This window comes from Apium graveolens, chromosome 11 (genome assembly GCF_009905375.1).
Source record: "Apium graveolens cultivar Ventura chromosome 11, ASM990537v1, whole genome shotgun sequence".
Lineage (NCBI taxonomy): Eukaryota > Viridiplantae > Streptophyta > Magnoliopsida > Apiales > Apiaceae > Apium > Apium graveolens.
This window is the reverse complement of record NC_133657.1, coordinates 183,501,706-183,515,610: the sequence shown is the minus strand read 5'-3', so window position 1 is coordinate 183,515,610 and position 13,905 is coordinate 183,501,706. Positions and strand designations below refer to the sequence as shown.

The following is a 13,905-nucleotide window of genomic DNA, read 5'->3' as shown; positions in this document are numbered from 1 at the left end:
AACTCGAGATATTTCATTCACTTATACAAACTCATAGCACTACACCATAATGTCACATTTACTTTTTATCATACACATAATATGTAAGTGTCCTAAATGAATATTTTATTTAACTTTAAAGATGATTACTTGAATTCCGCAAAAAAAAGATAGTTACTTGAATATTTGTACAGTTAATTTTAACGAATTAAATTCCGGATACAAAATTAGACATAGTACATAAATGAATTATTATCTTATTTATTAATCTTTTTTAGTTTGAAAATGTATCTCATATATTTTTAACATATTTTATTATTATAAAAAGTAATTAAAATGTACATATATAATTTTTAAAGAAAATATTGAAAATAGAATCATTTATATATAAATAATCTATAATGGTATTACATATTTAGATGAGTTCGAATTATAATGAGTCAAAATATTTTTTTTTATTCCAATTTGAAATTAGAACTTGGCCCATTCTTCAAAAAATACTCGAAATTTGACTACATGACCCGGCCGAAAAATGTCGTCACATTCTACGTTTAGTAAATTTAAATTACAAGTTAGGCAAGAATATCTTACCAATAATGTGAATTTTTTTAATATCTTATGTTAATATAAATTAATTTATTTGAGGTGTTTATAAGATCAAATCAATTGATTATTTATATTACAATTAATAACTTCACTGGTAGAGCATTATTATTTTTGGGACTTGTCCCAATTTAAAAATATTCGAAATTTGATATGCGATCTTACGAGATTTTTCAAAACTACGATAATATATTAAATCGATTTATTTTTCATTTTTCACTTTAAAAAAATAGCTTTTTAAAAAGAATTCTTCTAGATAAATAATATTCATTGATCAAGATAATATTGTACAAATATTTTGAATTATTCAAATAAAAATTATATCTATACTATATTGTAACATCTGATTCAATGCATTTTTTATTATTTAAAGAAAAATATATATTGCAATATTATCAAATTATTATATGAAAAAATATTAGAGTAGTAATGAAAGGAACTTAAAAATGGTTTAAATAACGATATAATTATAATTTTTCCTTCGAATCCTTGAAAAAAAATCATGAATATTAATAATAAGTCTTTATAATATATAATTTATTTTTATGTTACAATCATGATTGATACTTAGTTGCGTAAAAACTAGATATAGATTGTTTGTCAGTGATAATATGAATACCATATATAAATGCAATTTATTTATTAGATAATTTTAATTTTTAAATAATTATAAATGCATGTTATTTAAGTAATCATTTGTCTCACTAGATGTTAATAGTATTATACATGTACATAAGATATTTAACATATAAATAATTGAAACCATCATAATTTAATAAGAAATGTAACATACTACAATTTACATACCGACACACACATAACTTAATGTTACTTTGGTAACGATAGTGTAAATAAAAAATTAACATTTTTCCATGCACACTTATGTTGAATTTCAAAAACTAACTCTTTTCATTAAAATCAACTTTTATATTAACAATAATGTAAATTTTACATTATTGTATATTATGATTGTAAGTCATCCGGACTTCACTTATACATTTTTTATTTTTTTAAATTGAGTAAGTTAATTGTAAGTTAGTAGTGAACTCGGTAATAATATAGACCAGTAGATATAATTTATTTAAATAAAAGTCAAATTTTTTGGTTAACTCTGTATTATGGTATTTTTTAACTTTTTTGTTAGTAAACATACTAACGGCATTATACAAATTAAGTATAATCATTTCGTTTTAAACGTACATTGACTACCCTATTTATATTCATCCATTAAATACAAATTATATAACACAAATAAGAATATATATATATATATATATATTTGTTTAATGAGTTATATTTGAAACGTTGTGTAATTTAGTATTGTCTTTTCTGAAAATAATACACATCAATAAACAATCAACTTTTATTTAATATATGTTAGACATTGTATAACATTTACAAATAATAAAATAATTAAGAACATTATAATTGTATGATGCATAAAAAATTTATAGAAAATGAGTTATTATGCTAGTTCTTTTATAATGTGCAAAATATTAGTTGAATTAACATTTTGCCTTAAAACGGTACATCATATAACGTTTTGTACCAAAATGGTACTTTATCTACCGTTTTGCGTATAAAAAAAATTCAAAAAGACAAAACGTTAGACAAAGTACTGTTTTATATTTTTTGCATAAACATTATAGGATGCGTTTTGAAATGATATTTATGGTCATTTTTAAGCCCCAATTAACATTCTGGGCTGCCACCCAATTTCCTTCGGGCACCTCTGTATATAACCCAAAATAAATTAACTAAGATATCTCATTGTTTTCTCCACCGGACTATGGCGGGAGTACTTAAAGCCCTCGTTCTCACCGGAACTTCGCCGTCTTCTTACCGGAGTTCTCACTTTCCGGCGTACAATTCATTCAACGTAGCCGATAGGCTTACGCCATTTCATCGAAAACAACAATTAATTCCTAAAGGAGGCCTTATAATCAGAGCTCATTTACAATCCAATCAGGTCACTCTCTATCATAACAATTTAATATGCTTAATCATCACTCTTATATACATTTTTAAACTTATATCTTTTATTTTTCATATATTTAATCGAGCGGAGCTTATCGAATTCGAGCTGTTGTCAAAATATTGTAGAGTTAGTTGGAGCTTATCGAACTTTAGTTTAACCGAGTTTCGAGATTGAAATATATGGCTCGAGCCCGGGCCCGAAATTTTTAGCTGAGCTCGAGAGCCATAATTTAATAAATTCTGAGAATCTGGATAATATTTTAAAAAAACTGTGAGTTACCAATACTGTATATGTTATGATTATTTTGAATTGTATGTTATAAGTGGTGTGTTTTTGTTTGTGTATCAGGCAAATGGCAGCGGAGATTCCAATTGGACCAAACCGTTGTTGAATTTTGCTTCAAAAAACTTTCTTCCGTTAGGTAAATAATTGTGTATGGCATGTTGTATCTCATATTAAGATTAAGATAGTACTTGTTCGGTTTTTAATGTTTGCGAGTTTATGTTAATTGATTTTGTATTTTAGTTTACTTTTATGTAGTTTTTTAGAAATGGGGTTTATTATCTAGTTGGTCACTGAAGTCGGCTTAATGTATCAAGTTCGTCATTGAACTGAAAACGGTATCAAAATAGTCACTAAAGTTAGCGACACGTACAATTCGTTAAATTTTCTTAATACTTGAAGACAAAAAATGTTGATGTGTTAAAAACTAAGTAGCATTTGGCTTGCTTGAAGCTTAGAGATGTAGTCATGAGTCTGGCTTTGAAAGTGATGAACCAAGATTGATCGGTTCCGTTAAATGTTGAGGATAATTAACGGTATGTACTCATCACTGACTTTAGTGACTATCTTGATACCGTTTTCAGTTAGGTGACCAACTTGATATATTAAGCCGATTTTAGTGACCAACTAGTATTTAACCCGAAATAGATATAATATAATGATTTGAAGTGAATTCCGGTCCAAATAATTTTTTAAGTCTAGTGCTAATAGGGCACAAACAGCGATAAGATTGTCAAACATGTTTTTATCAAGATGAGTGCATAGAAACATCTCACTCACAACTTTGCTACTTTGGAAAGGTTTTGCTGTTTACTTAATTATTCTTTAGCAGTTTAAGAAGCTTAGCGGAGAAATTTAAAAAAACATTTTTTATTGTTTAATAGTCCGGTAGAAACCATTTGATCAAGTAAACAGATAAAATCAATATAGAAATAATAGAAGAAACGTTTGGAACATTAATTTAAGATAAAGCTTAGGATAAGCAACTTTTTTTTATTTAATCTTCAACATTACAGTTCTTACAAGTTTATTTTATTTTCTTTATGAAACTTGTGTGTATGGTACATCTAGATCAGAATTAGTTCTAGTATATGTTATAAGACTTATAGTAAGGTGTTTTGAGCTTAGTTGGAAATTATTATTATTTTTATGTTAGTTAGAATTCTCTGTAGTTTCAGTTTTATAGATTTTTGTTCACCTTCGGTCCTTTCCTACCAAATTATTTTCTCACACACTTATCTTTAAACATCTGTTCCTTTTCCTGATGGTTACTGACAAAATTTGTGCAGCTCTTGTTGGTGGAGTTGCATTAGGTCTTGCAAATCCTACCTTAGGTTGTCTTGCTGATAGTTATAACCTCTCTAAATTTAGTACTTTCGGAATATTTTCAATCGCAGGTAAAAATTGACCTTTCATATTTTTTTCTGTTTGTTGTTTGATGAGACAAGGCTCATAATTTATGTGATATAGGATTGACATTGCGTACTGAAGAGATTGGTGCCACAACCGAAGCGTGGCCTGTTGGACTTTTTGGATTGGTATGCTTGAAGCACTTAAGTGCATGTACCTAATTAATATTTGCCTTCTTATTTTATTTTTAATTCTTTCCTCTCTTCTCGAATTTACTGGGAGGTTTATTTCACCTAGTGATATAACCTTGTTAAAATTAAATTGGTGAAATTCTCTCATACAAGATAATATTGTTGGTGCAGGTCTCTATATTGTTGTTAACTCCCTTGTTTTCCAGGTTAATTATGCAACTTCATCTCCAGCCTCAAGAATTTGTCACAGGTATATTAATTTGCAACCTTGCGTTTTTAAATTGCACTTGTGAAGTTTTTCAGCATGAAATAAAGACTCCAACAATTTTTGCTAGTGCTTGCATAATTGAGCTCAATCAGGCATCACCATCTGAACTTATGGATTTAGTTTAAAGCATTGAACAAGACGTTAAGTTTGAAAACATTTTGCACTTCGGTGTTAGGTTGATCACATATGCATTATACTAAAAGGGAGTACAACAAGTGTCACTCTCTCATTAAATTGGACACACGTCAATCTCTCCCTGAAAATAGTTGGTTACTTGCCAATCTCCACTAATTATTATATTAATAAAAAATTAATTATTTCTCCACTCATTCTCTCTCCTCGCTAATTCTTTTTTTCTTTCTTTCTCCACTAATTATCTTTCTCCTTCATTTTCAGTTTTCACATCTCTTAAAGTTCTCATGGTCTCATTTATTCTTTAATATAATTGTAAATCTTTACTCTCTAATAAGACATATATACTAAACTATAATAACCGGAATGAGGTATGTTCTGGTTCAACGGTTATCCCCTATTTTGATTATTAAAGATAAAAATAAATAGTGTTATATATATGCTAAACTACTAGATATATTATCTCGCTAAACTACGACCAAAGCTTATCATACTAAACTACGATCACAACTTCTTCTTAATTCTTTTATTATCTATAATAAACTATAATAACCAAAATGAGATTTATTTTGGTTCAACAATTATCCCCTTATTTTGGTTATTAAAAATAAAAAGAAATAGTGTTATATACATGTTAAACTACTAGATATACTTTCTTTATCCCACTAAACTAGGACCAAACCTTATCCTACTAAATTACGACCACGGCTTCTTCTTAATTATTTTATTATTTTTATAATAAATTTATAATTATTATATATTTATATAAAATATATTAAAATTATTATATGATTGAATAAATAAAATTAAAAAATTATTTTAACATTAACGGAACTCGTGTATCGCACGAGATTTAAACTAGTACTAGTAATATATAATCAACAATTCAAGAAATTTGAAGTTTAAAAATTCCATAAGAAAATCCGCACATGTAGAGGTTACAATTTGTAAAGAATCATTCACGTAGGCCATTTATTTGTTCCTACGTAAATTACTAAATTATATAAGTTAAAGATAACATTTACCCGTCCATTTCCAAGATTTTGTTCGGAAGTGTTTATATTTATACATAAAAATTTGTTTGCCCCGACTTCACCTAGGTATAATTTTTTTTTACAAAAAAAATGAAATAGTTGGTATTTACTTTTTTAGGTAATAAAGCTTATATTTTGTCTATTTGTAATTATTCTACTATTACCTTATAATATTTTGAAAATAAAAATCATATAGGAAAAAAAATTATATATTATATAATCATTGATGTAATTTGTACACATTTTATTGTTAAATATATTTAATTGGTGAGGTACATATTTATGGTTGTAAGTAGTAATAATAGTCATTGTAAATAAATAGTCATTAATATGACAAATATGTATGAGTTATTATAGAAATTCCTTTTATCGTTGATTTTATTTAGTCTCCAAGTCACTTGTTAACCAAGTCTTAGGAGTTTAGTATAAACAATTGTAATCTCTTTTTATTAAATAGAGTTGAATTATGAACCAAATTTGAGGATTTTGTGTGTTTCTTGATGATTCTCTGCAAGGATAGGACTTTATCCCTGCTTTAACCCTCCCTTTTACCCCTGTCCTATCATCGGTAAAAGTAAAAATAAATTTGTACACAAAATTGTTATGTAGTAGTTATTTTAGATGTTTGTAATTAGACTATAATGTCATCCAAAGTAAAGTAATCTTAATAGTACGACTTTTATGGATCTATAGGACTGGCTATTTTTAGCTGTATGCCAACAACATTATCAAGTGGAGTTGCACTTACCCGGGTACTATCTACAATGCAATGTCGCTTTTTGACTACCTGAAAATAGGTTCGTGCAGACATCTAAATGAAGGTTTAAATGGTCATGTGCAGCTTATTGGAGGAAACTCTGCTCTTGCTCTGGCTATGACAGTGATATCAAATCTGTTAGGTATTCTGATTGTAAGTCAATATTCTGTGCAAGTCTCCATGTCCAGTTTAAACAGTTGTGTTATAATTTATTTTAAATAATTAGAAGCAGTTCAGTTCATTATATTAGAAAATTAAATATATGTTTCATGAACTTTGCAATTTCGTTGTGCCTGTAATAATCGGTGTGGCCCCGTGGGCATGAAACTGAGTCAGATCCTTCCTGTAGATGCTGGACATTTATTGTATGATTGTGTCCTTAGGACATATGTGTGGGCATGGAATTGTGTCGGATACTTTATATTGGTATTGGACAGTGGACACTTCACTTTTTAGGGTCTAGTTCAGATGTTTTAAAGGGTCATGCTCTTCTTTCATTATTCCATCAGTTAAAATAGATAATATTTAATGTGTACATCAGTGAATGATTTTATGTATAACCAATGTAATGCCCGGAAAAGGTTAAAAAAGATAAGACGATGTTTTTACTTTATTTCTTTTAAATATAAGATTGATACATACATGGCATTAGAGTCCAACCACCACTCAACTGTTATTAAGCCACTACAACTGCCACCACACAAACACTATCACAATTTTCAGATTACCTTCCAACCACATATAGAGGACCATCCCTTGGTCAACACCTCCAGCAACCTAGTTCGGCATCTTCGTAGCAGTGTTTCATGGGGAGGAGGAATGTCTTGGAATGACTTGAGACTCTTATTCCATTGGAATGTACTTCTGTTTCATGGCAATCCTGTTAGTTTGTAAAAGATGAAGATTTTAGAGTTGTGAAGTTGCTTAGGTAATATTTTGTCTCTTGAAAATTTCTCTGGTGACTTTTCAGTTGGGGGACAAAAATTCCCTATCTCTTTGTGAGTGGCAAGAGCTATCATATGGTACTTGATTGTGAGTTTTCCTTTATCTACATGTTCTTATGGGTAGGTTATATAGTATATAATAATTTGATATTAATAGACATCCTCTTTTGCCTAATATATATAATCTGTTTAGTTTTCTGTGAGTATCAGAAAAATTACATGTTTAGTTAATTTGAGCTATTATTTTGGTTGTAAAATATGTTTCCCGGAGTAGGAAACAGACTGTGGGTCCTGTGGGATGACAGCTATCCCTTCCCCCGGATTTGCATCTTTTGGCAGGACTTCCTAACTTGAAAACCTTCTACATTATGAAGTGTGACATGTTGCATCCCCTAACTTTTAAACTCGCTACCTTTTGCATCCCTTGACTTCGAAACGCCTTTATTTATTATTTTGATAGGAAACTGTCGATGTTATGCAATTAATAGTGTATTGTAAAGGTAATGAATGTAACGTACCGCATTTTAAAGTTCTGTTACTAAAGTGAGATGAAATCAAAGTTAAGGAAAATCAGCGTGCAATGACTCTTTTTAATTTGATCCACTCATCTATGATTAGTATTTGACGACTACTAATATGATGAATGTGATATATTGGTCATATATATATACTGACTTGAACTGCAAACTAGTAGATTGATCATTCTTTTACAGTTAATCTTTAGCAGTCTGTCTGATGCAATTTCCAAATCAGGTCCCTTTTTCTATCTCTAGATTTATCGCTGCTGGAGTGGGGATATCTATTCCGACAAAGCAGTTACTCAAAAATCTCGTTGCTACATTGTTAGTCCCTATTATTTTGGGGAAGGTAATGAATTCAGTATTTTGATTAAAACCCCATGTATCTTTTCTTTGGTTTTTGTTTGGATAAAAATGTCTGTAACTAACAAATTCGCAAATTTGGGAAGAGAAAAAAGGTTTTTTGTGCATTGTTTTAGGCTTCTGTAGCTTGACATATTAGTTGGAGGGTATATGGTATTATGGTGTACAATGGAACTCATCTTTGAATTTTATTTACATTTTAAATACTTTTTTGTACCTTGACTATAGACTTCTACCTTCTCTGATTAAAATAAAAAATGATAAGCAAAATAACTTCAAAGGAATTTGTACCTTTATTATTATTTCTAATAGTACGTTTTTATATGTGATTTCCTATTATAATATTATGTTAATGAAGTCGTTATGGAAGCTAATTTCTTGTTTGCCCATACTGCATCTTTCTTTAAATGAGGCTTTTGACAAAAAAAAGATTTGAAGCAATTCTTAATGCTTATAATCCCATCTTTTCTAATTGGTCTTGTGTTTTACTGAACAGGTTTGTCGTGAGTCTTTCAAAGGTATGCATTCCAATTTCTTCATGTTAATGTTATGATATGTGAGAATATACTTTTGTATTTTTGCCTTTTGGTTGACGTAACTTGGACACTACAGAAAGTTTATGTTTATATATGTGGATGTGTCTCTGTGTGCATGTGTTAAATCTAAAAGAAGAAATGTGCAAAGAGTGTTTCTTTGTACTGTATCCCAGATTCATTTCACATATAAAAGTTTACATGTAGGCTTGTTGAACCAAAAAAGCAAAAATAAAGTACAGAGTCAGACAATAAAGAGAACTCGCCTCATGATGGTTGATATGTATTGTGCATATCTAGCTTTAAACAAATTGGATGGACCCATGGTAAAATATTCTGCAAAGCTGATTATCTCTCTCAACAAATGACTGATACTGGTATCAGTCATATTCCCTTGCTGAAGTCTGTCAATCACTATGTCCTCTTTCTGCCCATCAAGTTGTACATGACTATTAGCTATACAAATAACCATATGAAATAGTGTCATGAGCTTACCACTAGCTATTCTAGACCTAATGTTTGGATTCACATTGATCCTAGAATACTGATGCAGTAGCTATATGTTCAAGCCAAAAGCTCCGTATTGCTAGAAGTTGTGCCTTACGTAACGAAATTGTCTTTCAAGGGATGAACGCTATGCTAATATGGAATAACAATCTTATGTTCCTGCCCGATAGACATCTGAAATTGCATCTAACCCTCTTATGCCCTTGAGATGAGAACAATATTCCTCTTCCGAGAGATTGATGTCAAATATGACAACTTTTTGTACAGTCTCAACAGGCGCCAAGTACCGAACTCATGGATCTTGCATGTAGAAGAAAAGATGCAGTGTTGGAAATTAGGATTATCAAGGTCTCTTTGGAAAACTAATTATCAGGAAAGCAGTGTGACTCTGCTCACCTTGTTTTTAATCTAGTCTGAGCTCGACATATATCTGTTTGTTTATGTGATGTAGGTTAACTAGCTAAGTTCATTTGTGAGAAATTTTACTTAGTGTGACTCCTTTAAAGATCTATTTTTTTCCTTTTCAATAGTAGATAAAATACTGATGCTACTAACTATGAATACCGTAACATGGACTTGAAATTACTGAACATCAGAGACGTACCGAACTGATCGAGTTGTCATGGCTAATGTCCATGGAACCATCTACTTCATATCGGATTTGGTAAACTTCAACCTTTTTCCTTTCCAACAATCTATGTTCTGATTATTAAAGTCCGGACATTTTCTTAATTTAATTAGAGACAGAATATTGTACCTTGTGTATGATTAATTTGTAGCTTTTCTAATGGTTGTTGAGTTTTCCCAATATTTTATTGTTCCCACCAGGTTTCAGATTTGATGTAAGCTAATAGAAAGTAAAGTTAAGGTTGGTAGTGGTCGATGTAGTATGTTATAGTACTGTTTAGTTTTCTGGTCATCTCTTGTTTTTTAGTGATTTCTTGTACTCGACTAAAACCATTGGATGGAGTAAATGAGTGTTATATTATTCTACATTGACAGTCTTCCCTTTTAACTCATCTACTGCTGATTGCAGGGTTGGCTAACTTTGCTGACAGAAATAGTAAGCTCTGGTCAATGACAAGTGCAATCCTACTCAGTTTGGTAAGACCAAAACCTTGTCTATTACTTTAATGGTATGCCTACCATACATGTCCCTTTTGAGTACCCTGAAGGCTTACATTTGTTTTGTTCATCCTCATAGAAAGGATTTTGATGCAGGATGGTCGTTGGCAGAAGAAAGTACAGAATGTATCCGCACGAAACGAATGAAAATCACAACTAAAACAAAAGATCTGAATTCTTAATTTATACTTTTATTCTAATCAATAAATGAAAATTTCCGTGGTTCATCGCCTTACTAGGGTCTCTAAAACCTTTAGGCTGTAAGATAAGTTAAAAGTCCAAATTAAGGAACGTACTCCTACATAGATTCTACCTACCAAAATATATTATACTCCAAAAATGTTTTAGAAATAATATGATTTAATAAAGACTATATCTGCAATTAATAATAAACAAAGTATGAATAAGTAATCTTTATCAGTCTTCTTTTGCACTGCTTCATTTTCACTGTCACTCTGTCAGAAGACAAAAAGGTTGAATTTTTTATGAGCTTCATCCTATATAACAAAACGGAAATCATGCTGGGAAAGACTTCCAGTCAGTCTTGCTGATAAAAGAAGCCAGTTTGCCATAGCTCTCTAGAGAAATATTAATTTAAGATATTTATAATTGCTATGCTTCATTTATCATTTCTTTTACTGTCTACTTATCCCACTCAGTTTTATTAATTTTCTCGCTTGAAAATTTTATTGTGTTTAAGTTGCATGATACTTAGGTTCCTTGGATGCAAGTGAGCAAATCAAGATCTCTTCTAATGATGGTTAAGCCTGAAACATGTCTCATTGCTACTGGAATGGGAATGTATGTCCTTTAATTATGATTTATCTTTTAAGTATTAAATGCTCGTTTTCTTGTAGCTTAGCGCTGATGTAAAATTACAAGTGAAAGATAATGGCCGATTACTGGTAGATTAGCTGTAAAACTTGTCCAATAATTGAATAAATATTCCCCCCCCCCACCCTCCCCTCCCCTCCTGGCGCGCGGCTATTTAACAAGTTAACACGACAGCAACCCTGTCCATGCACAGATAATAAAACCTTTCTTTAAAGTTTTTTTTAAAATCAATTTGAACATTTCATTTTGTCAATATGCCCGTCTGTCTTCATTTTAACACTAACCGGGCTTAAAATATGTATTTAAACTCTATTTTTTACTACTTTGTACAAATTTTAGTGTAATTTCCTATTCATAGTATTAGCATTGTTCCTATGGAATAATATTCCTTTTTTCTTCTACTTTTTTGTCAAGTATGTATTAACTCTAAGCTCCCGGGGTTCCTGCTTCTAAAAAGATATTAATTTTTATCCTGGAGAAACTGCAGTGTAAACTGTAAACTAATGTTATGTATTACATTTTTAATTTAGTAAAATCTTGTCCTGGGTATTAAGTTTGCTTTTTATAAACTACAGTAATGCGACTTGTGTTTGTGAACGGAATTAAAGATTAATCAGAGTTTTGGTTATATTGATTAAATATAGTAGCTTCAGCTGATATAATTACTCCTCCCATTTGCAGACTCCTTCACCTAGTCCTATTGGCTTTTAATGCTCTTTGCATACAGAGCCTTTCAGTTGTATCTGGCGGCAGCTCATCAATTTTTTCAAAGAAGCAGAATGTGACTGCACTTTTGATCGTTGCAAGTCAGGTAATTTTTCGGCTAAAATATTTCCTATAGATAAAAGCCACTATGCATCAACTTGGACAAAGAAATAGTTTTCCTTCGATAAGAACTGTGTATAGGGACTAAAATAGAAAAATGACATATTGGCGTTTGGATACTAAGGGGAATGAGAATGAAAGGGATGTTAACGGGAATGGGGGGAATGGGGACAATTTGGATTCCATGGGATAGGTGAAGAGTGAGTTCCCTGGTTTACGGAAATCAGTTTCGGTTACGAGTTCTAACCAAGTAAATTCATCAACTGAACACTAACTCATCGGAATAAATTTCGATTCCCTTTAACCGGGTTAAATTACTATGAAACAGATGGCCAATAATAAGCTTGTAGTTAGTTATGGTACATGGACTGTCTCTTGAGTGTTAGTGTCTGGTCAAATTAATTCACAAGTGTTGCTTTAGGTTTAGTATAATTTCTTTACAGTCACATCTGGAGAGACGAATACCGGATACAGGTTTGTATCCGCCACATTTTAATTAAGTCTGGCAACTGATGAAACTGTGTCGTCATCCAGTACCAAGGTTGGGAGGCTGATGAAGTAAGCATCAGAATCCCGCTCTCTTAATTTTGATCATCTTTACCAATGACATTTATTGTCCAATCGAAATGCTGAAACCCCATCCTGAATGTGATTTTTCCAACAAAAGTAGCTGTCCCTATTAAAGTACATGAAACTTTGGGTTGGTACTACTTGCAGCCCTTCAGACCTGAAGACTTCAGTTAAAAACATTGACTTCCCCGATATTAGTTTACCTCTTTTAAGCAAAGAAGTTCTCTTGGTTTTTACTTTAGGGCTAGCTAAGGCTTGGTTTGTTTGCATGCATCCAGAAAACCTTGCCTGTGATGGTAGCAGTAGTACAGCAGCTTGGTGGTGCACTTGGCGATTCTAGTTTGCTTGTCATTCCCTGTGTTGCGGCACATTTGAATCAGGTTACTTTATTTAACTATCATTTCTCTCTAGCTATGCACAGTTAAAACCTAATTATATATGTTTGTAGATTATTCTGGACTCTGTTCTTGTAAGCTTCTGGCTTCAAAAGGAGCAGTCTATCGATAACATCAAGACAACTTAAGCCCGGAAAATAGAAGGTGAAGTCGCTGGTTATCCTAAATGGATGGTGGAAACTGGGAGGACTAATCCCCTCATTATTCTTCAAAATGGTTCTAGAGTATGAAGTTGTCATATCTCTGCATGGTGATGCATGTAAAACTATACGCCCTCAAGTGCTCGATGTACACAAGTCTGCTGCTGCTACTTATTATGGACTTCTCATTCTTATTTCCTCCTTTACTGTAGCATGTTGTATCCAGTACAGGATCACAGTAATACATCTATTATGTTCTTAGGTTTGAGATGTTCTATATTTAGTGTTGATAAAGTTGTATTTGTTGTGTAAAATACTAGAAGTCCCGAAGTCAGATATTTGATGTGTAGACTACGAAGTAAACCAAAAGTCTATAATGTAGATTGCCTGTTTGCTCACCCGCGTCTATACACGGTTTGGCCAACCCGACCAATCCAAACCGAACCGACCCTATTTCGGCCGAACCAAACCGATTTTTTTCAACCCGATATATAGTTGGGTTGAAAAAATTTTAACCCGATTTAATTGGTTTGGATATGGTTTTCGATAATTTTAAACCAATTCAACCCAACTCGAT

General features: G+C 31.3%; 1 protein-coding gene across 1 annotated transcript; it reads left to right on the top strand.

Annotated features, from left to right (window-relative positions):
• The first annotated feature begins 2,326 nt into the window (after positions 1 to 2,326).
• LOC141696762 (putative sodium/metabolite cotransporter BASS4, chloroplastic) lies at positions 2,327 to 13,628 on the top strand. Its single transcript, XM_074500889.1, has 14 exons — positions 2,327 to 2,551; positions 2,909 to 2,981; positions 4,132 to 4,239; positions 4,313 to 4,380; positions 4,555 to 4,633; positions 6,511 to 6,569; positions 6,659 to 6,727; positions 8,272 to 8,385; positions 8,896 to 8,917; positions 10,476 to 10,543; positions 11,280 to 11,365; positions 12,080 to 12,209; positions 13,072 to 13,173; positions 13,242 to 13,628. Exons 1-14 carry the CDS (start codon positions 2,372 to 2,374, stop codon positions 13,314 to 13,316), a joined length of 1,233 nt encoding a protein of 410 aa, XP_074356990.1. The 5' UTR covers positions 2,327 to 2,371; the 3' UTR covers positions 13,317 to 13,628.
• The last annotated feature ends 277 nt before the right edge of the window (positions 13,629 to 13,905 follow it).

Bases quoted from the DNA above. Each gene is read 5' to 3' on its own strand.
- LOC141696762 (XM_074500889.1), top strand. From the start codon at position 2,372: ATGGCGGGAGTACTTAAAGCCCTCGTTCTCACCGGAACTTCGCCGTCT. The intron at 12,210-13,071 runs GTAATTTTTCGG...GCATGCATCCAG, and splicing joins TTTTGATCGTTGCAAGTCAG to AAAACCTTGCCTGTGATGGT. The intron at 13,174-13,241 runs GTTACTTTATTT...ATATGTTTGTAG, and splicing joins TTGCGGCACATTTGAATCAG to ATTATTCTGGACTCTGTTCT.